Below are 23,018 nucleotides of genomic sequence, written 5' to 3' on the forward strand. Positions count from 1 at the left end.
CCTCTTGCTTTGAACAACTGAGTTTCAAATTACACTGATACATTTTCCTAAGTGTGGGCTACCAATGCCTCCCTTCCTATGCTGGAGACTAGTGCAACGTCTCAGATTCTAACTTAACTACTTCCAGATGTTACCTTAGGATTTTCCTTAGTGTTTCTTCAGGTTTAAAATATATAAAATATTAGCAATTAAGTACACACCATTCTTTCATATATCTCTTTCATATATCAATCATTCCTTCATTCGTTTGGGGTCCCTTGCACATATCCAACACACTTAATACATGTTATGCTTCATTTTGGGATACGTAATCCAATATGCTCTACCTAACTGGCCTTAAGCACATCTGGTATCAATTAGACCCATGAGGCTAAAGGCGGGGAGCTGAACAAAGAACCAGAGAACAAAATGGAGTCACTACCTCAAGATGGAGTTCATGTATATCCTGATTTCCTCTATGATCTGGCTTAATAGCAAAGTACATAAAAAGTATTATGCTTTTCGTTAATATTAATCTGTAGTGTGTTTTTCTGGCTTTGGCTACATCCATATTTAGATTTTTATTCACCAACTTTTCGTATGCTTCTATTGGGCGTGGCCTTAACTAACAAATATGCTTGTATCTAACTAGTTACCCAGAACCATACGAAAAGCAGACATTTTTGTAGAAAAACTCCACAAAATACTCCACAAACACATCTTATTCATTATCCACTCCATATCGCCCCCTAGAGTCCACGAGTGCCATTACTGCTCACAAGTTGCTTTTTTTGGATCACTAAAAGCAATACATTTTTTAGTGCATTCGGAAGCCATGTTAGAGTATCAATTGCTCTACTAATTTACATGGCATTTTAATATTAATTAATTTATTTGCATGGTCGGATCAGGGAATGAGCAATCGTGCAGAAAACCAGGTGGTAAGCTGTTTTCTGCATCGGGCTGGCAAATGTGATTGTCGCTAAAGCTCTTAAAACAGGCTTAGCGACAATCGCTAAATTTAGTGCATCTGGGCCTAAGTCTCCCTTTTATCTCAGATGTCAGCTAGACCAGTGGTCCAAGTAGTCTTCATTCACTCAAGCTTAAGACTCTTCATTAGGTGCAGGAACCAGTTATAGCAAATCATCTGGCCATTTTCTTGAATGTCATCAATACACTTCCAGGAAGAGAGAGTCTCATTTACAAGTTCAATCACTTTTCTCTTGCCACTTGATCATTTAAGTTTAACTGAGCAGTGGGGAGAGTTTTCCTTTAATACAGTGCTCACACCCAGCTACTCAAGTTTTCAGGATATCCACAATGAGATAAATTTGCATGCACTGCCTCCTTGGTATGCAAATCTATCTCATATATATTTATTGTGGCTATCCTGAAAACCTGACTGGTTGGGTGTGTCCTGAGGACTGGGTTGAGAAGCACTACTTTAATGTTTTCTTTTTGTTTTTGTCCTACACAGGACCGTTTATGGAGGAAATCCCGGGCATCCTATAAAAATGGCACTTGCTATGGGACAGACTTGAATCGCAATTTTAATGCAATGTGGTGCAGTAAGTGCAATTTAATGTTCCAAGCAGACCTGGACAATGTGTATATAGAAACAAAGAAGGTGCAACCAGATGTGGACACTGTTCCATCTAAGCTGAGTGAGAGTCCTCTGATGGCACTGCTGCTAGTGGGGTCTTAGTGCTCCAATATTGTGCTTTCAGTTGCTAAAGACAGGCAGGTTCCCTGGAGTCCTGCGGAGCTTGCCTGTCCCTCACTATTGAAAATGTGGTAGTGAAACAGCATTCCCCACTGGCAGGACTGTAGCTGGAGGACTGCTGCTCAGCTTAGAGGGAATAGTAGATGTGGGCTATGTATAGCAAAAATGGAGATTTAACAGGAAGAAATAGGAAAGGTAAAAACAGCTAAAGGTATACCCATCTTCTAGGTACTCTGGCTAATGGCTCACTTCATTCCAGGTTCTAGTCTCATAGAGCTTCATTAAGACCTGGTGTGGATTCTGACAGTGGAAGGAATTCTTCAATTTAGGGTCCAAGGTGCACTCTCTCTAGTTCAAGAAGACACTTCACATAAAAATAAGATGTTCCAAAATACAATAAAAAGAATAACTTTCAGCTCTAGTGGTCAGCCTATTGCTCTGGCATTTGAATTACCGTATTTTCACTCATATACCGCGCACCCGTGTAAAACGTGCACACGGGTATAGCGCGCGGGAAACTGTAATTTATGTAAAGAAATTTTTATATACCGCGCACACCCGTATACCGCGCATGCCGCCCCGACTCTCCCGTCGCCACCCGACTCTCCTTTCGCCCGCCCCGACTCTCCTCTCCCCCTTGAAGTCCTGTCCCCACCCTGAAAGCCTGATGCCCCCCCCGACATCCTATTCACCCCGCAGGACCGCTCGCACCCCCCCCCCCGACGTCCGATTCACCCCCCCCGCAGGACCGCTCGCACCCCCACCCCGAAGGACCGCTCGCACCCCCACAGCCTCCCCCCCCCATCATGGAGAAGCTCCTACCGTTCTCCTGCTGCTTCCTCTGCCGGCGGTCCCGGGCCTTCTGTGAGTTCTGCTCTGAAATGCTTCCTCTTCCGGCGGTCCCGGCCCTTCTGTGAGCCCTGCATTTCAGAGCAGAACTCACAGAAGGCCCGGAACTGCCGGCAGAGGAAGCAGCAGGAGAACGGTAGGAGCTTCTCCATAATGGAGGGGGTGGGGAGGCTGTGGGGGTGCGAGCGGTCCTATGGGGGGGTGAATCGGACGTCAGGGGGGGTGGTGCGAGCGGTCCTGCGGGGTGAATCGGACGTCGGGGGGGGGGACTATGTAAAAAAATGTTGTAAAAGGCGCTCACGCGTATAACGCGCAAGGTTATGCACGGTTTGTAAAAATCGTGTATAACGTGCGCGTTATATGCGTGAAAATACGGTAATATGTATATTATTTAGGACAACTACATACTATATACAGTCAGTACCGCTGAATAAGTATTTACCACTGACTGCCACTGCTAAATGTACCTCTAAATGAATAAATGAATTTATACATTTATTGGTAGCTGTTAACCCTATAATCTCTCAGCCCCAGATTTTCTTTTTCTTTCTTTTATTTATTTATTTATTTTAGAATATCTTTATTAGAAAATTCAACAAAGCAATTGAACAACAAAAGTATTACTTATGACATTCCAGGTCCAAAAACATGCTTTTGATAAACACGTGGAGGGGCATAATCAAAAAAAGCGTCTAAGTCCCCTTTTGGCCTAAGTCCCTAAACGTTCAACCCAGAAGCAGGGAAAGTGTCCACAACCAAAACAAACGTCCATGTTTTGATTATGGCCTTCCTCAGCCTAAATGCCCAATCTCCACTACATCTAAAAGTACACCCACAGCACGTCTACACTTTTTAGCCATAATGAAAGAAAAAAATGCCTAAGCCTCAAATGTCCAACAGAAGAGTTTTTAGGCGAAGGAGGAGCCAGTCCTTCGCCTGAAAGCTGGATTCTGTAACCGGTGTCTGTCAAAAACAACACAGGTTACAGAATCCCCCCCCCCACAACCATCCAGGCAGGAGGGTGCCCAAGCCCTACTGCCATGTCAAACCACCAACCCCCCCCTCCCCCGACAACATCGGGGCAAGAGGGAGCCCAAGCCCTCTTGCCCTGCTGAAGCCATGACCCCCCAACTCGATCGGGGCAAGAGGGAGCCCAAGCCCTTTTGCCCTGCTGAAGCCGCGACCCCCCCCCCCGACTCAATTGGGGCAAAAGGGAGCCCAAGCCCTCTTACCCCGGCCAACCGCGGCACCCCCGACTCGTTCGGGCCAGGAGGGAGCCCAAGCCCTCCTGGCCCAGGTGACTCTTTACCCCCCCCCCCGACTCATTCGGGCCAGGAGGGAGCCCAAGCCCTCCTGGCCCAGGCGACTCTCTACCCCCACCCCCCACAAATTACGGGCAGGAGGGATCCCAGGCCCTCCTGCCCTCGACGAACCCCCCTCCCCCCAATGTCCGCCCCCCCCAGAACCCCCAACCCAGACCATGTGCCTAAGGCCCCGCCCACAGGAGGGGCCTAAGGCTCCCGGGCCTATTCTGATTGGCCCAGGCGCCTTAGGCCCCACCAGTAGGCGGGGCTTTGGTACGGCTGGGCCAATCCGGCCTCATTCTGCCAGCGGCCATCAGCTCAGTGGCCCCTTTTTCAGCACTTAGACCTGGTTTTCTTTCGTCTAAGTCAAACAGCTCTATGTGCCAACTAAACTGTTTTGGTTATAGGTGTTGTACGCCTAGGTGTAGGTCGGCCCACCTCCCGCCCACTGCCCGCCCTTTCCCCTCCTCTAAACACACCTCTTTTCTCTCTGTGCATCTAGAGGCAGGGAAAGGCCTAAGTTGGTTTTAGATACGTCTATAAACCAGCTTTGGTTATGGGTACTAGGACACTTTTTAGACTTTTTTTTTTATTATTATTACCCCCATAGTTACCAAACTCCATCAGCTTATACAGCAGAACCCTAGTCTATACAGTTAACCCCCTCCCTCCCTTACCCCCCTTGCATACTACCTCCTTCCTTCCACCCTCAAGAATCTTCAGCCCCAGATTTTCAACACCCACTATGGGGTAAATTCTCTATATTGCACCTAAAAAATTGGTTCGACACAAAGTTCTATTCTATTAACTGTGTTTAGTTAGGCTCAGTGTATAGAATTATGCATACCCCCAGAAGCTGCGCCTAACTTTAGGAATGGTCATTTGAACCAACAAAAACAAGTGGCACAAATGCCCATGCCTAAATTTAGTTATGGATTATTGAGTTGCACGGGGACAGAAATCAAACGTGTCCCATCCTAGCTGGAATCAAATCTGTTCCCATCCATCCCCACCTGTCCCCATAAACTTCAGAAGTAGTTATTTGATTTAATTAGGTTACTGAATTAGAGGCACTGGTAGAGACCCATTTACAAATAAGCAGACACATTAATTTGGAAATATTAATTGAGAAGAAAACATACTTTGTAAATGGGTCTCTGCCAGTCTCTAATGTAAATATAAAATATAAATACTCCAACTGATGAGGACCCTCAAACTATGTCAGCTGAAGACTTCTTCTGAAGGTGGCCAAAAATCCCTTTTACTAAGCTTGGCAGGCAGCAGCAACATCCCTAAGTTATAGATGCTGGCATCTCAGTGGCTCAAGGATGCTGCCAGCGACTGCTGTGCTTGGTAGAAGGGAGTTCCTGCCACCTTTGGAGAAGTCCTCAGCTGGTGATGCTTGGGAATCACCACCAGCTAGGGTCTGGAGAAATAAAACCAGAAATGCATTTCCTTTCTTATTGAACACAATGCAAAGACATTTGCTATATATATTTCCTAAAGCTAACGTATTTCAGTAAATAAATTCCCTTTTTTATCTTTGTTGTCTGGAGATTTATTTTTCCATCAAGTTGGTTCCAGTTTTCCTTTTTTTCTGCTTTCCTATCTTCTTCAAATTCTTCTTCAGTTGCTGTCCATTGGTTCTTCCTACCATGGCCCAGCATTTCTCCCTCTCTCTTCCCTTCCTCCCATTGTACAGCATCCTCGCTCCCTTCTGTCCTGGATCAATATTCCTCTTTTTTCCTTCTTCACCCCTATACAGCATTTCTTCCTCTCTCTCTTCCATCCCCATGTGCAACATATCTCCCTCTGTCTCACTGTTCATCATCTCTCTCTTATTTCCCTTCCTTGCTGCAAAGGGAGCGAGGAAAGAGAAAGAGGGATCCAGGATGTATCTCTCCCACCGCCACATTCAATATTCTTTCCTCTCTCATCCCCTAGACCCTGTGCAGCATCTTTCACCCCTGCTCACCAGCCCCATGCCCAACATTTCTCCTTCTATCACCTCTCTCCATCACCATGTCCAACATTCCTCCCTCTTACATCCTTTTTCATCTAACCTACTGTTCCTTTCCACTACCATATCCAACATTTCTCCCTCTCATCTCTCTCTTCCCCATATATTTCTATCTCACTCCTCTCCCACCATGTCCAATAATTCTCTCTCTCTCTCCCTTAGCCCAATTCGCCTCTTTCTTCTTTTCCCCATATGCACCATCTCTTTCCCTCTCAATCACTCATGCCCAACAATTTTCCCTTTCCATTCCTGCCTCCCCCATTTCAGCATCTCTTTCCCTCCTTTCCGATGTCCTTCCATCCTGTGTCCAAGTTCATGCCCTCCCTCCCTCCAGTCTGTGTCCCAAGTTCGTGCCCTCATTCCCTCCTTCCTTTGTCTGAAGTTCAAACCCCCTCCTTTCCGTCTGTATCTCAAAGCACTCCTTTCCTTTCTCCTACCATTAATGAGGACATTAGTAAAGTTTCAAAGTTAAGAGCGCCTGCACTTCCATCGAGTAAGAAATGTGCTTCATCCTGCATAGTTATTATTGTTTCATTAAGAATCACCTGGAACATGGCTGTATGGGGACGATTCATTTCCTGATCTCCTGAAGAAGCTCAGGGCAAAACGGGCCCCGTTGAGATCAGTGATCAGAACTTTATTAACGAAAGCTAAGTTCCTGTTTTGATTTTCCACTGATCGAATTTGCTGTATATTTAATTCATGATTGGAGGGGTGGTGGACCAATGATTGATAAGACATCCCATTGAATGGACCAGCATATGTTGTTCTATTGTGAACTGGGAAGGAGAGTCTAAGGTCCTTCCATTTTCCTAATGTATCATTGTGACATTTTACAGTCAGCACATTAGATGTTTGTGAAAATATTTGAAAATTTTGTTGAAGAACTTATTTTTGACATAAGAACATAAGAAGTTGCCTCCGCTGAGGCAGACCAGAGGTCCATCTCGCCCAGCGGTCCGCTCCTACGGTAGCCCATCAGGCCCATTGCCTGAACAGTGGTCTCTGACTAATTTTATAATTTACCTCTAATCCTGTCCCTATAACCTTACCTCTATTCCTATCTGTACCCATCAATCTCTTTGTCCTCCAGGTACCTGTCCAGACCTTCTTTGAAGTCCTGTAGCGTGCTTCTGCTTATCACATCCTCCAGTAGCGCGTTCCATGTATCCACCACCCTCTGGGTGAAAAAGAACTTCCTGGCGTTTGTTCTAAACCTTTCCCCTTTCAATTTCTCTGAGTGCCCCCTTGTACTTGTGGTTCCCCTTAGTTTGAAAAATCTGTCCCTGTCCACTTTTTCTATGCCCTTCATGATCTTGAAGGTTTCTATCATGTCTCCCCTGAGTCGTCGCTTTTCCAGGGAGAAAAGCCCCAGCTTTTGAAGAATTGTATGCCTACTCCACTTGCTGGTGTTTGTCCTTTGATGACAGTTTGGTGGATGGAGTAGTTTGTCTTTTCTTTGTTGTCTAAACATGATTAACTGCCCCAGGTCTGCCCTATGGCACTGTGGTTAGAGCTACAGCCTCAGCTCCCTGAGGTTGTGGATTCAAACCCCACACTGCTCCCTGTGACCCCAGGCAAGTCACTTAATCCTCCACTGCCCCAGGTACATTAGATAGATTGTAAGCCTACTGGGATAGATAGGGAAAATGTTTGAAGTACCTGCATGTAAACTGCTTTGAGTGTGGTTATATAATTACAAAAAGGCGATATACAAGTCCCAATCCCTTCCCCGCCCTCTCCTACTATTCTGCATCACCCCATCTCTCTCCTTCCACTACCCTGCATTGCCCCCTCTGTCTCACCTTCATTTCCCGCTCACTCACTTATTAGTTCACCGGCTGCTTTTTCTTGTCTGAACAACCATAGGAGCCAACTTTTCAAAATGATTGGGGGTGCTCAAGTTCTACCCCATATCCTACCCAAGCTGACCCCACTCCCATAATAATAGTACTAATTGTAATGCCATTTTCCCATTCATTTTTCATATATGCACACACACACACAATATAATCGTATTAACAATGTATAATGGTTTAAATTAAACTATACAAAGCACACTGTGTGACACTTCTCAACATTCATTCCTACCAGAATACCTGGCCTCGGTCACACATGTAGAACACAGATAAATGCTATGCAAATACAGGATCACAAACTAAAAGTCCTAACATACACAAATGAAACCCTAAGATGCTAGACTCTACATGCAATACAACACCAGATAAATAGAAACAAATGCATTTCTTCCTGAACAGTGCAAAATATAAACAGCAGATTGTCACACCTGCCCAGCTCCTGTTCACGGCAGCGAGCTGGAACACTGTAACTGTTCCTGTCCATACGTGTACCCTTTAACCAGGGTACCCTTCAGGCCTTCTTAGGCGTCTGCCTAAGGTATAATATCAGATTCCCTGACATTACCAACAGAAAAACAGGCAAGGGAAAAGAAACTCACACACCTCAAAATCCAGTATAGTAGAATAATCAAACAAAGGTTTTATTATGTTCACTGGTTGCATTGAACAAAAGGAAAAATGCTTCAGCTTAGCAGACCTCAAAGCAAGCACTCAAAACTATGAGGCAAAACACAAGCTGTTCAAACAGAGCAAAACTTTCAAAGAAATCCAGTGTCTAGGTTTTTGGGTGTGTCTCATCTTAACCTATCGTTCCACAGCCTCTGGACCTTGTTAGCACATCTATAAACAGTCCTGTTCACCAGAGTAGTTTGGGATTTAGTAACTTTCACTAAGCCGCTTCAGCTCCAGCAGCTGGGTCATTTCACAGGCATGAAAAAAAATTCAGAACAGAAACACACTTTAAACCACAACTGGGCAACAAGAAACCTGGCCAGCATGTCACCTGGTTTTCACAACCTAACGTGGCTTATCACATACTGTAGCTCTGTAAACCATATTCTCTTCTTTAGCACAGAATTCACAAGGTCCGTGCAGGCTCTCAGCACAGCTCCCTGCTGTACCTTTCAAGTAATTAATTATGCACAGCTGTGAGGCTCAGCTTGGCTGCTAGCAGAGAGAACCAAAAAAATGCCAAAACATTTGCTAGCTTTACAACTAAAGCTTTCAAGCAGCAATTAACAGTTCATTATCAGCAGGGAGAGAACTACAACTCCCCTTTAAACTATCACTGGCATAACTGGTAGCTTCACTACTGTGGACACAGGCAATACACATCCCCTTACTGCTTATCAATGTCCATGGACATCTCCTCCGGTCCTACCAGACTCTCCTGGATTTCCATGGGTTCCCCTGGGGTTCCTTCCTCACTCCCTGGGTCAGCAGTAAGCTCTTCTGTGTCCAACATTTGCCAGTCTTGGATCAGCTCCTCAGCATTCCGTTGAGGAGGAGAGGGTTCTCCACCGAGCATCCCCTGAAGCCTCCTCGGCTCCTCCTCCCCCTGACTCTCTCTCAGCTGCTCTGTTTTAACCCCCTCTAATTCACCCCTCCCTGCTGCAGAGTGAGAAGGGAGAGAAAACTCTCTGCAGCTGTACCTGTCTCAGTCACAGCTTTCTGTGCTGAGACTGGCCTTCCAGGAGCTGTAGTTTCTTAGCTCCTGGGATAGTCCAAGTGAAGTCAGCTTTTCATATTCTGCAGGGCCAACCTGACCAGCTCTCCTGCCTCGGGGACTACCTACTTTCTTCACCACTGTGTTAAAGCTAGGGATAGCGCTAGATTTGTCACAAGATGCAAATTCTCAAAACTGCCATATTTCAATCACTAAATTGAAAATAAAATAATTTTTCCTACCTTTTTTGGTGATTTTATTTTTCTAATCATCTTTTCCCAGTCTCTGGTTGAACTTCCTTCTGACTGTACTCTTAACTGTGTTTCCAGGCCCTTTTTATCCATTTGCTGTTTTTCTCTCCATCTTTATACAAACAAACAAAAAACCTCACTGATAATAGGCAACTTTCACAATCTATATAGTCAAAGATATTAAAGTGAATCTTTATGTGTTCATAGATAAAGTTCTTTACAAAACAAACATGCGGTAAAATAACTTATACCAGTGGTGCACAGAGGCTTCAGGTATTCACAATAGGAATACTTACTCATTGTTAGTAAAACAAAACTTATCATAATACAAGTAGAACCCAGCTTCGATACGAGCAATTGCTACTTCAGAAAGCCAAGCTTAACGCAAAATTGTCTGCAATTGTCTGAATTCCTTTGACATTCCAATTTTAAAATAGTAGAACCTTCAAGAGCACAAGAATGAGAAGGTTCCATGATACTTAATACTATTTTTAAATCTAATGTTGCTGCACAGGAATAAGGGAGATAAGCAAGATACCTAGGCTGTGGGGCAAACAGAAACAGAAAATGAGACACCACAACCAGCAGCAAAATTTAGATGATATAGAGTCCATTTGGCCCTTCTGTAGCCTGAAGAGTTTGACAGGGAGCATGGCCCCTCTAACCAGTGGTGTATGTAGTATATTTGTTGCCTGGGACTGATCATTTTTTAAACATTCCCCTCTATATATAAAAAAAATTATTTTTAGCAATAATCCATGAGTCGCATAGGAAAAGGCAGCATCTTAAACACTGCAGGTCTGCAGGTCTGATTCGATGAAGGCGTTTCTTATGTTCTTATATGGATACGGGTAAACAGGTTTTCATCGGGGAACACCTGGCTTGGCCTCCGCGTGTGTGGGTCACCGGACTGGATGGACCAAAAAGGTCTGATTCGGTGAAGGCGTTTCTTATGTTCTAAACAAGCCAGATTTGTACAGATCGATCCTGCACAGTCAATGCTAATGGAAAACCATGTCTTTTTCATACACAAAGAACACAGATACACCCTTACCCAGTATGGAATAAGTATTCACAAGCTAAAAATAGAAATATTTGGCCAAATTTAAACTGAACAGCCAAGAAGCCAGCTTCTGCATACAATGCAGCACCACAGAAATAGACACAGTGATGCATGTCCCCTAATACTGTGCAAAATATAAATATAAAGATAGCAGACATAAATTTGAAAAAAAACTTGACAAATAACAATCACCACTTTACAAATAAAAATTTTTTTAATGGAAAATACCATTTTATTGGACTAATACATTTTTCTTTTAAATTATTTATCATTTATTCACGCATCAACAAAATACATATTGAACAAACACAAGAGTCTTATCACATTAGAAAGTAAAACAGAAAATTATAAAGAAACTAAAAAATTTTCCAACGTTTATCAAGACTCTTAGTGCTCCTTTTACGAAGCCGCTTTAGCGGTTTAACATGTGTAATAGCATGGGCTAATTTGCCGGCCGCACTAGCCGCTACCGCCTCCTCTTAAGCAGGCAGTAGTTTTTCAGCTAGCGCGTGCTAAAAAGTTGCATGCGATAAAGCTGCTAACGCGTCTTTGTAAAAGGAGCCCTTAGTTAGTCCTCACCATGAAGAGAGAATTCCACAGTAAGAAGAAATGATACTTTAACAGAACAACTTCTAAGAAAAGAGTAGTGGCACATCCCCATTTATAATATGGACTAGTATAATAGGACTCACTTGGCAACCTGCGTTACTATCCCCTTCCCCTCTAGGAAAAATTGTAATTGGGAGGGCTCATAAAATACATAAGAATTCTGATCCAAATAGATCAAACATTTGCAAGAGTAGCATAGTTGAAATTTTGCTCCCAATGCTTTTACATTATTCTTCATCTCCAAGTGTCATAGTCAGTGTCTTAGGGAAGTTCAATAATCTTAAGTTCAATTGTTTGGTGTAGTTCTCAAAGTTTTCTATTTTTCTCAACAATACTAGTTTGTCCTGCACAATAGTTCCACAGGTAGTTTTTATTCCCTGCACCGACTGATCTAAGGAATTAATTTTTTTTCTCTGGGTCTTCAAGTCCTCTTCAAATTTTTCCAACCTCAAAGTTTGAGCCTGAGCAAGAGGAAAGATTCCCAAACATACCTTATAAAGCAGTGGTCTCAAACTTACAGCCCGGGGACCACATGTGGCCCGCCAGGTACTATTTTGAGGCCCTTGGTATGTTTATCATAATCACAAAAGTAAAATAAAAGTTTTTTGATCATATGTCTCTTTAGCTATAAATTGCAATATTATTATTAAGACTTAGCCAAAAGGAAAGATTTATAAACTATAAAGATTTTACCTCATGCAAAATCGTCATTTCTTTAATAAGACATTAACTATTTTTTTCTGAGGCCCTCAGAGTACCTACAAATCCAAAATGTGGCCCTGCAAAGGGTTTGAGTTTGAGACCACTGTTAAAAAGGGAATCTAGTGCAGTCCAAATGGTGTCCAAGGTGATCTCAGTGGGTCTAATAAGGGGCTGTAAAGCTGGTATTTCCCCTCTCTCCGCTGAGGCTCCATTAACTGCCCTTGGTAAAGGTCTTTCAGCCACAGATTCTGGGGGAGCCAGTGAGCCCGATAGCTCTGGAAGCAGCGAAGAATTCACTGCAGACGTTGCTGCCGACATTCCCCTCTCTTGCGGCTGCAAAGGAGGCGCTGGTCCCATGGGACTGAGTGAAATCTCGCTTCCTAGAGCCGACGCTTCCTTCACTCCAGCTCAGCAGGAGTGTCCCGGGGCGAAGATGTGAAGAAGCCAGCGAGTACTCCTTACTGTGTTAAGGTAGGTTCAGGCTGTCGGGCTGAAGCAGCCACACTACCTCATCTATTAGGCATAGCAAATTATTGCTCAAAACGAGCTATACAGCAAGAAAAATCTTCTCTGACAGGAGGAAAGCTCAGAGCGTCCTTCCACTACGACGCCATCTTATCTCTCCATACATTTTTTCCAATTATCTTTCAGGAAGGGGGTTTCAGTCTCCTAATGTTAATCAAAACTATTTTAAAATTAGTCCAATAAAAGGATCATCTTATTTCCATTTTCTATTTATAAACGTTTATCAACACAGCTACAATACTACTTTACCTTTATCAAAACCCCAAGTATCTCATATTAGCAACTGGAAAAGAGGTAGTTTGAATCTAAAGAAGTTCATTTGCAATACTAAAATGTCATCAGATGAGGAGTATATACCTATAGAATGTATTTATTTCAATGTTCAATCAGTCTGCAATAAGACCCTGATACTTAGATGCCTGATTACTAATTACAAGAGGGCACCCGCTCAAACTCAGGGGCGGAAAATTTCATGGCGACACCAGAAAGTATTTCTTCACTGAGAGAGTGGTTGATCATTGGAACAAGCTTCCAGTGCAGGTGATCGAGGCAGACAGCGTGCCTGGCTTTAAGAATAAATGGGATACCAATGTGGGATCCCTACGAGGGTCAAGATAAGGAAATTGGGTCATTAGGGCATAGACAGGGGGTGGATAAGCAGAGTGGGCAGACTTGATGGGCTGTAGCCCTTTTCTGCCATCATCTTCTATGTTTCTATAGTGATTCTATATAGTGATTTTTTTTTTTTTTTTTTGGGTGTTTTCTACATTTATTTAGCTTGGAAATTACTTCCTCCTCCTGTTTCATTAAAATTTCTGGAATTGTTTCTTGGTGCCAGCAGCCTTTGTCACTTTCTATAGTGATTTCTATTCTGCCATTACTTTGCGGTTCAAGGTGGATTACATAAGAATTGTCATGAAGTTACAAGATATATAGGTGGATTACATAAGAATTGTCGAGAAATTAAGGTAATACGTGTTGGGTAATTAGAACATTTTAGATTTGATAGGAGTAGACAGTGTGGTAGGTGGAGCTTGGGAAGGAATTGGTCGTGTTAGATAGGTTTTATGTATTTTTTGAAGAGTAGAGTTTTTGTTTCTTTTTTGAAGGTTTTGTAGTCTGTGGTCGAAGACAGCAGATTGGTGATTTGTCTGTCTAGTTTTGCAGCTCTGGTGGCCATTAGGTTGTCATATAGTTTTCTTCCTTTGACATTTTTGGTTGGTGGGTGTGAGTGGGTTCTTCTATGTCTGGCTGAGGTGGTTTGAATTAGTCGGTTGTTCCAGTAAGCTGGGCTGTCTCCATTAATAGCTTTGAATAGTAGGCAATATAATTTGAAGTGTATTCTTGCTTGTATTGGGAGCCAGTGTGAGTCGTGGTATGCCTCCGTGATGTGGTCATATTTTTTTCAATGAGTAGATGAGTCTTAGAGCTGTATTTTGTATTGTTTGTAGTTGCTTTATCATGGCCGCTGGGCAGGGGTGGTATAAGAGATTGTACCAAAAATTGGAATTGTTTCCTGTCGAAGAATTTTTGAATTTGTTTTAGGTTTCTCATAGTTGCGAATGATGCTTTTATTATTTTGTTGATTTGTGGTTGCATGGTACAGCCTCTGTCAATCAGTACTCCAAGAAGTTTTAGTGTGGGTTGAATGGGGTATGAGATCGAGTTTATTACTAGATTTGTTAAGGTAGGAGTTTTGCTGTTTTCTAGGAGGATGAAGTTTGTTTTTTCAGAGTTAAGTTTTAGTTTGTGTTCTGTCATCCATGTTGCTACTGTTTCAAGTGTTCTGTGTATTGTGCCTGTCATGGTGGGCTCTGGATGTTCGACGGGGAGGAGAATGGTAATGTCATCTGCATAGATGTATGAGGTTATGCCGTGTTTGTCTAGGCAGCAGCTGAGGGAAGCTATGTATAGGTTGAATAGTGTGGGAGACAGAGGTGATCCCTGGGGAACTCCGCAGGGGTTGGACCATGTTTCTGATTTTTCTTTCTTTGTTTTAACCCTTTAGGTTCTGGATTGTAGGAAGCCTTTAAACCATGAGAGTACCTTGCCTGAGATTCCTATGGAGTCTAGTGTTTGTAGGAGGATGTCATGGTCTACAAGGTTGAAGGCTGCAGAGAGGTCTAATTGTATGATCAGGATTTTCTTGCCTGTACTGAGATGTTGTCTAGCTATGTCCATGAGTGTTCTTAGTAGAGTCTCAGTGCTGTAGTTGGTTCTGAAGCCAGACTGTGTGTGGTGGAGTAAATTGTGGTTTTCTAGTTATGAGGTTAGGGTTTTAGCTACGAGGCCTTCCATCAGCTTGACGTACAGTGGGATTGAGGCTATGGTTGGTCCGTTGTTGCTTTGGGGTTTTTTAGTATCGGAGTTATGATGATTTCGCTGAGGTCTTTTGGGAAAAGTCCATCTATGAGTAAAGATTGTATCCACTGTAGGAACAGGGAGCGGAATAGTGTACTTGAGGTTTTCAATAGGTATGGGGGGCAGTGGTTAATGTCACAGGCTGCTATATATTTATTATATAGTTTGTTGAAGTCATACCATTGTATGGGTGAGAAGTGGGACCAGGTTCTGTCTGCTGCAACTGATCTTTCTGTGTGGGGGATTTAAGATCTCTTCTATGTGTGTGGGAATTCCATTGAACATGGCTCTGATGTTTGCGATCTTGTTTTTGAAGTATGTGGCTAAGAGGGTGGCTGAGGGAAGGGGGAGTTGCTGTTGGCTAGGTAGGGTGTGGTGTCTGTGAGATCTTTTAGTAGCTTTTTTGTGTCTTGGGGTCCTTGTCCTATTTGCTTTGTGTAGTATGTCTTTCTTTTTTCTTTCAGTTTTTGTTTGTATTTTTGGTTCATTATTCTCCATGCTGTTTTTGTGGATTCATAAGAACATAAGCATTGCCTCTGCCGGGTCAGACCAGGGGTCCATCGTGCCCAGCAGTCTGCTCCAGCGGCGGCCCTCCAGGTCCATGACCTGCAAGTGATCCTTCACCTAAATCGTTTATTCCCTATTCATTTACTATCCTGTATAGTTACCCTTCTCCTTCTCCTTCAGGAAGTCATCCAAACCCTTTTTGAAACCCAATATTGTACTCTGTCCTATCACCTCTTCTGGGAGCGCATTCCAGGTGTCCACCACCCTCTGAGTAAAGAAGAACTTCCTAGCATTCGTTTTGAATCTGTCTCCTTTCAATTTTTCTGAATGCTCTCTTGTTTTTGTTGTCCCTGCTAGTCTGAAGAACCTGTCCCTCTCTACCTTCTCTATGCCTTTCATGATTTTATAAGTCTCTATCATGTCACCTCTAAGTCTCCGCTTTTCCAGGGTGATGAGCCCCAGCTTCTCCAGCCTTTCAGCATATGAAAGGTTTTCCATGCCCTTTATCATTCTTGTCACTCTTTCTGGACCCTCTTGAGTATTGCCATATCCTTCTTAAGATACAGCGACCAGTATTGGACGCAGTACTCCAGATTCGGGCACTCCATCGCTCGATACAGTGATAGAATAATTTCCTTCGTTCTGGTAGTGATACCCTTTTTGATAATGCCCAACATTTTGTTTGTTTTCTTTGAGGCCGCTGCACATTGCGCTGCCAGCTTCGTTTTTTTATCCACCAATACCCCCAAGTCTTTTTCTAGGTTGCCTTCCCCCAGTACCCTCCCTCTCGTCGTATAGCTGTTCATCGGGTTCCCTTTCCCTATATGCAAGACTTTACATTTCTCTACATTTCTGCCATCTTTTTGCCCACTCCTGGCTGCTTTTTCTCCATTTTCTTTCTAGTTGTCTGCATTGCCTTTTGAGTAGGAGTAGTTCGTTGTTGAACCACTTGTCTGATTTTCTGTGGATTCTGGTTTTGGGTTGTTCTGGGGCTAGTTCATCCAAGATTGCTGTACTTAGATGGCTCCATTGTGAGATGAAGTAGACAAGAAAACATTAAATGGTTTCAAAGAAGGTTTGGATAGATTCCTAGAAGAAAAAGGGATTGGGGGGTATAGATAGGTATAGACCATTGCTCAGGCAATGGGCCTGAAGGGCCGCCGCGGGAGCGGACCGCTGAGCAGGATGGACCTATGGTCTGCCTCAGCGGAGGCAACTTCTTATGTTCTTATGTTATGTTCTTAAGTCTTTGGGAGTGTAGTCTTGGATTATGGTATTTGCTTTTGTCCAGAATATGGTGGGATCGATATGTTTGTGTGAGTTGTAAGTTATTTTTTGAGTAATTGGAGTGCTTTTGTTGTTGGTCCAGTTGATTTCGAAGGAGTAAGTGTAGTGATCTGACCAGAGGGAACGATTCTATTTTACGTTTGGATCTCTGTTTGTGTGGGTTGTTGAAAATAATAATGGAAACGGTAGAAAAATGGATGTCAAGTCATAAACTAAAACTGAACTCGGAAAAAACTAAATTCCTACTACTAGAGAAGGAAAAAAAACCATCTCTCACAGAACTAGAATTAAATACAATCAAGTACCCAATGCAAAGTACACTCAAGATCCTGGGAATACAACTAGACAGAAACTGCACAATGCAGTCTCAAATCCACAAAATCATCCAAAGAGCTTTCTTCACAATACGTAACCTAAGAAAAATAAGAAAATTCTTCAACAAAGATCAATACAAGATATTAGTACAATCCCTAGTACTAAGTATTGTAGATTACTGTAACAGCCTATACCTATCATGCCCAAACTACATGATAAAACAATTACAGACAGTTCAGAACACAGCCCTCAGAATCATCTACTCACTCGGCAAATATGACCACATCACCAAAGCATACCTAGACTCACACTGGCTACCAATAAAAGCAAGATCCCAGTTCAAATTCTACTGTCTACTATACAAAGTAATACATGGAACAGCCCCCAGCTACCTAAACAACAGACTACACCGTAACCTCTCACACAGACTAAGGAGAACTCAGAGCCTATTCATTCACCCCCCTCTCAAAGGAACACGACGAAAGAAACTATACGACAGCCTTTTAGCGACACAGGCAGCAAAGATCGATACTACCATCACCAATCTACTGACCAAATCAATAGACATTAAAGTATTCCGAAAAGAAATCAAAACTCATCTCTTCAAAAAACACTTCCCATCATCATAACCTCACAAAAGTATTAGAAAATGCTCTCATGACCACCTCCATCACCACCACCAGCAACACCCTGAATCCGGACAGTATTATCTCTATTCGTCTAAACAACCTATCACTATCTACTACCTGCTATCAATCTCTCCTGGAAAAGTCCAGACTAACAATTGTAACTGGACACATTCTTGATTACATGTACTGCAATGCTACTGGAAATGTCCAGTCCTCTAACTTGTAATCCGCTTAGAACCGCAAGGCACAAGCGGAATAGAAATCACTAATGTAATGTAATGTAACATATAGGCTGCGATGTCGAGTTGGTGTCCTTTTTCGTGTGTGGTTTGAGATAGAGAATGACACGGAGAAAAAATCTGTCCCCGTCACTGCCCCGTCCCTGGCTCACCGTCCCCTTCACCGCCCCGTCACCGCCATTCCCTTCACCGCCCCGTCACCGTCACTGCCATCCCATTCACTGCCCCGTCACCGTCCCCGCAGCATCCATATAAGCCTTAGTACTGCAATATTTAGCTTATTCCTTTCTTATAAATCAAAGTTCTTGCTGCTGAACTAGAGAAAGAGATGTTCAGCTGGCAGGGCTTTGTTTATAAATTTTTATCAACACAACTAATATACTACTTTATCCTAAAGCAAAAAATAAATAAATATAATTTTTTTTTTCTACCTTTGTTGTCTGGTTTCTGCTTTCCACATCTTCTCATTCAATTCCTTTCATCCACTGTGTGTCTTCTTTCTGCGTCTTCCATTTGCTGTTACTGTGCCTCTCCCTTCACTCCCCCCCAATTGGTCTAACACCCATCTTCTTCCCTCCACTCCCCCATAGTCTGGCATCTGTCTTCTCCCCACTCTGTCTTCCACATTTCCCTTCAGGGTCTGTTCCTCTCTACCCTCTTTCAATGTCTGTTCTATTCCTTTCTACCACCACCTTTCCCTCCCTCCTTCACCATCTGTTCATTTCTACCACCCTTCAGCTCCTCTCGCGTGGCTTATCTATCTACCTCCCTACTTAGTCCACTTATGATAGCTGATCTTGGATTCTCTTGCGATTAGCTCAACTGGACACTGGAGCAAAGAAAGCCCCCCCCCCCCCGGGAACCCTGGGCAGGCAAGCAAGAAGAAAGTGTGGGGATGCGGCCCACCTTACCCGAGTTTCCAGGGAGCAGGGAAGGATGCAACAATTCCTCCCATACCACAATTCTGAGGAGGTTTTGAATTTTCCGTGAGGCAGGGCTGATCCCACCACTGAGCACATGGCCTCACATTTTGGCCCCATTGCTTAAAATAATGTCCCTGCAAAGAAGAATTTTAGGGCTCAAATTAATCCTAAACATAGCACCTACTGCAAACTATGCAATAAGCTGTACCTTACATGCTTATGAAAGCCCTATATCTAATTCCTCTTCTCCCATTTACCCACAATAAAATTAACTGCACAACTTTCCCCATAAAATGAGTTTTCATTTCTCTCTGTATAAGTTGTAAACAAATGTACGTGACCAGTTTTACTGTGAATGCAAATGGGTAGACAACATTTTCTCCCACTCTGTGCCTGTGTGGTGTAGTTGTGGGTTCAAACCACCATGGTGCTCTTTGTAACCCTGGGCACGTCACTTAATCCTCCACTGCCCCAGGTACGTTAGATGGATTGTAAGCCCACTGGAACAGATAGGAAAAATGTTTACCAATATGTAAATCGCTTTGAATGTGGTTGTGTAACTACAAAAAGGTGGTATACAAGTCCCTATCCCTTATTCAGAAGGAAGGACAAGAGAAATTATTTAAGTATTTGGATTTCCTCACAATTGCTGGGTTGGATATCTGTATGTGAAAAGTGCTCTCTCTCTCATGGGCATACGCCACTTTACAAGGATTCAGTCAGACTCTAAGCATTCAACAGTAACGACGATCCAATCAGATCTTTTTATCACATGCTAGGTAACAGAGAGCAGAAGTCGCGTCGGGTTGCCTGCTAGAAAAGTCTCCTCCGATGCAACCAGAAACAGGAAGTTGTGTCGGAGGAGACTTTCCCAGCAGGCAACGCAATTTCAAGGCTCCGGCTGTAATAAAGCACATAGCCTTATAGAAATTGCCAGCAAGAGAAGGTAAGAGAAAAGGAGGGAGGGAGATGCATGGCCGGCTGGTCGGCAGGAGAGAGGGGGCTGCCGGATCAAACGCTTTTCACCGTGTGTTCACGCTCGTTCACCGCCCCGTGCTAACCATTCACCACTCCACGGGGTAGTGAATGGCCTTGTCCCCGATTTCGCGGTGACCTTTAATTTTGGTCACCATTTTGGCGGGTTACCCGCGGCTAGTTGCGGGTAACAGCCACTGTGTCATTCTCTAGTTTGAGGGTCTAGGATTTTGTATGTTAAGGCCTTGAGGTATGATAGTAAGGTTTCTACTTGTTTGCAGGATTGGTTTTCAAGGTGGAGATTGAGGTCTCCTAGGATTAGGTTGTAGATTGTTGTTAGTGAGTTTTGATATATAAATTCTTCAAATATTGGTTTTGCTGTGTTCCACTTACCTCGGGTTATGTAGCAGAGCATGCATGTTAGTGTTCTTCTGAGTGAAAGTGCTTGAAAGGCTAGTAGATCCATATATGGGTTGGCTGTTTTGTCAAGAAGCTGGTATAATTGGCATAACTGAATCCTGGATTCAGAATGATGACTCTCCTATTCTGAATGATCTCTGCCCTCTTTGATATAAGCTGATACTTAGCCCTAGAATTAGTCCTTTCCACGCCGTTTGGAGGAAATCACTCTTCGAATTCACCTTTGAGTTTCAAGGCCCCAAAATTTGGAATGCTTCCTGACCTGCTTACGTCAGACCTCTTCCTATCTTCACTTTAGGAAGGTGCTAAAAATGACTCTGTTTTCATTAGTCTTGCTAAGATTCATTAATCTTATGTAAGCTGCAATGATTCCCAGTTGACATTTGTATGGCATCTTAAAGCAAAAAAAAAAAAATTTCTACCTTTATTGTCTCTAGCTTATGCAGAGGAGGAGAGGGCTGAGGAGAGAAGCAGAATGCAGGACAGAGGAGACACGTGGAGGCAGAAGAGAAGGAGCAGGAGAGAACCAGAGGGTGAGGGGCTGAGGCGAGAGTTAGCTCCGCCCACCCCCTGACATCACCGGCAGCAGACCCGGAGCTCCCCCTTAAAAGGGGAGGGGCTAACGCGCTCAGCTGTTCGGCGCACGTCGAAGGCGAGCGGCAAAGGCGCTCGCCTTAGCGAGAGCGCCTTTGCGAAGGAGCCTTGAGAAGGAGCTAGGAGCCCAGGCAGCTCAGCAGCAAATTCTAGCTTCTGAAAAATAAACCACAGGTATTTTTCTTCTCTTCTCATTCTACTCTTCTCTCTCTACTCTTTCAGCTAGCTGCACGCCGGGCACCACTCCCACACACCGAGGGACTATAGGAACGAGAAAAGAGAAATGGAGGCAGCAGGAACCCAGCGGAGCTTCCCAGTATACTGCACTGAGTGTCATATGTATGACTACCTCCCCTGTGGGAGGCAGGCGTACATATGCGGTCGATGCCAGGAACTGGATAGCCTGAAGAAGGAGGTCGGGAGACTGCAGGTTAGAGTCCTGGAGCTGGAGGGACTCTGCACCATAGAGGAACAGTGCTGGGCAACTGAAGACACCACCATGGAGAGCCACATCACGGAACAAGTTAGAGAGCTCGAGAAGTTCATCGAGGAGGCCTGCAGGATGTGGAGGCACAGGACCACCAGCACACCAGGAGAGAACCAACAGATGGACGACAGAATCCACCAGACGCCATGGGAGTAGGACCTTGCAGAGGATCTGGACAGACAGATGAGGTGGAGACCCAACAGAGCCCGGAGGAAAGACTAGCGGACTGCGCCACTGACACAGACCTGAGACCAGAGAGACAATTGAGGAAGGGGAGATCTGCTATCGTAGTGGGAGACTCAATCCTGAGAGAAGTGAACAGTCACATAGCCGGAGGGAGAGAGGACCGACTAGTGATATGTCTCCCGGGGGCAAGAATAAAGGACATCATCGACAGAATTGAGAGGATCCTGGAGGGAGCCGAGACGGAGGAGACAGCAGTAGTAACCACATTGGAACCAACGATGTCAGCAGGAGGAACTACAACAGGACTACACTAACTGACCAGTTCAGGATCCTGGGGAGGAAATTGAAACTGAGGACAAGGAAGATAGCCTTCTCAGAGATCCTGCCAGTACTGAGAGCGGACGCAAGGAAGCAGAGCGAACTACAAGCAATAAACGGTTGGCTGAGGAGATGGTGCGAAGAGGAGGGTTTCCACTTTGTTCGGAACTGGACAACTTTCTTGGGGAAGAACAGGCTCTACAGGAGAGACGGACTGCACCTGAGCACGGCTGGGATGAGGATGCTGGCACGCAACGTCCAGAGCGTCATAGACTTGGCTTTAAACTGAGGAGAAGGGGAAAGCCGATAGTCGATCTGACCTCGACACATCGGACAATAGTATCAAATAAGGATACTGAGCAAGGACATTGTAAAAGAGGGCTCGGGACTGAGTGGGAATTTTTGGAAAAAGGACCTAAGGACGCAATGCAGGGGCCCAGGGCACAAATGAAACTAGCAAGCAGGATCAACAGAGAACAACGAGAGCCAGAGGGGCAAGGACATTGTAAAAGTGGGCTCGGGACTGAGTGGGAATTTTTGGGAAAAAGGACCTAAGGAAATGAAACTAGCAAGCAGGATCAACAGAGAACAATGGGAGCCAGAGGGGAAACCAAAAATGGGGAAACAGGCTGAGGACTAAACAGACACACCGCAGGAGGAGGATGACCGAGATGAGGCTCAGGGACTGGCAACCCATGAGGGGGTCGGCAGGAGTGCCAAACCACGAGGAAAACCAGCAGAGAGGGCAAACAACCGGGACTTACATTGCCTATACACTAATGCTAGGAGCCTAAGGGCCAAAATGGGAGAGCTGGAAATCATAGCCAGCAAGAAGGACCTAGACATAATTGGAGTCACAGAAACGTGGTGGACTGATGACAATAAATGGGATGTGGCCATACCAGGGTACAAACTCTACAGGAGAGACAGGACACACAAAAAGGGTGGAGGAATAGCGCTATATATAAAAGACTCCGTACCCTCAACCAGGATGGAAACAACAGTAAGGGTGGATGGCTTGGAATCACTATGGGTTAAGCTACCGGGAGCAAATGGAGCAGACATAAAATTGGGTCTGTACTATCACCCACCTGGACAACCAGAAGAAATCGACCAGGACCTGGAGGCTGAACTGAGGAAGGTATGCAAAAGCGGAAGTGTGGTGGTGATGGGGGACTTCAACCACCCTGGGATAGACTGGAATATCGGGCACTCAAACTGCACGAG

At 44.3% G+C, this 23,018-nt stretch overlaps 1 protein-coding gene across 1 annotated transcript in view; it reads left to right on the forward strand.

The window, feature by feature from the left end:
- CPO (carboxypeptidase O) overlaps nt 1-23,018 on the forward strand; it is a 117,822-nt gene that overhangs the window by 66,308 nt on the left and 28,496 nt on the right. Inside the window, exon 8 of the mRNA XM_033944104.1 lies at nt 1,457-1,547. Within this exon, the coding sequence (XP_033799995.1) occupies nt 1,457-1,547 (91 nt within the window). The remainder of the gene's footprint in view (nt 1-1,456; nt 1,548-23,018) is intronic.

This window comes from Geotrypetes seraphini, chromosome 5 (assembly GCF_902459505.1).
Source record: "Geotrypetes seraphini chromosome 5, aGeoSer1.1, whole genome shotgun sequence".
NCBI lineage: Eukaryota > Metazoa > Chordata > Amphibia > Gymnophiona > Dermophiidae > Geotrypetes > Geotrypetes seraphini.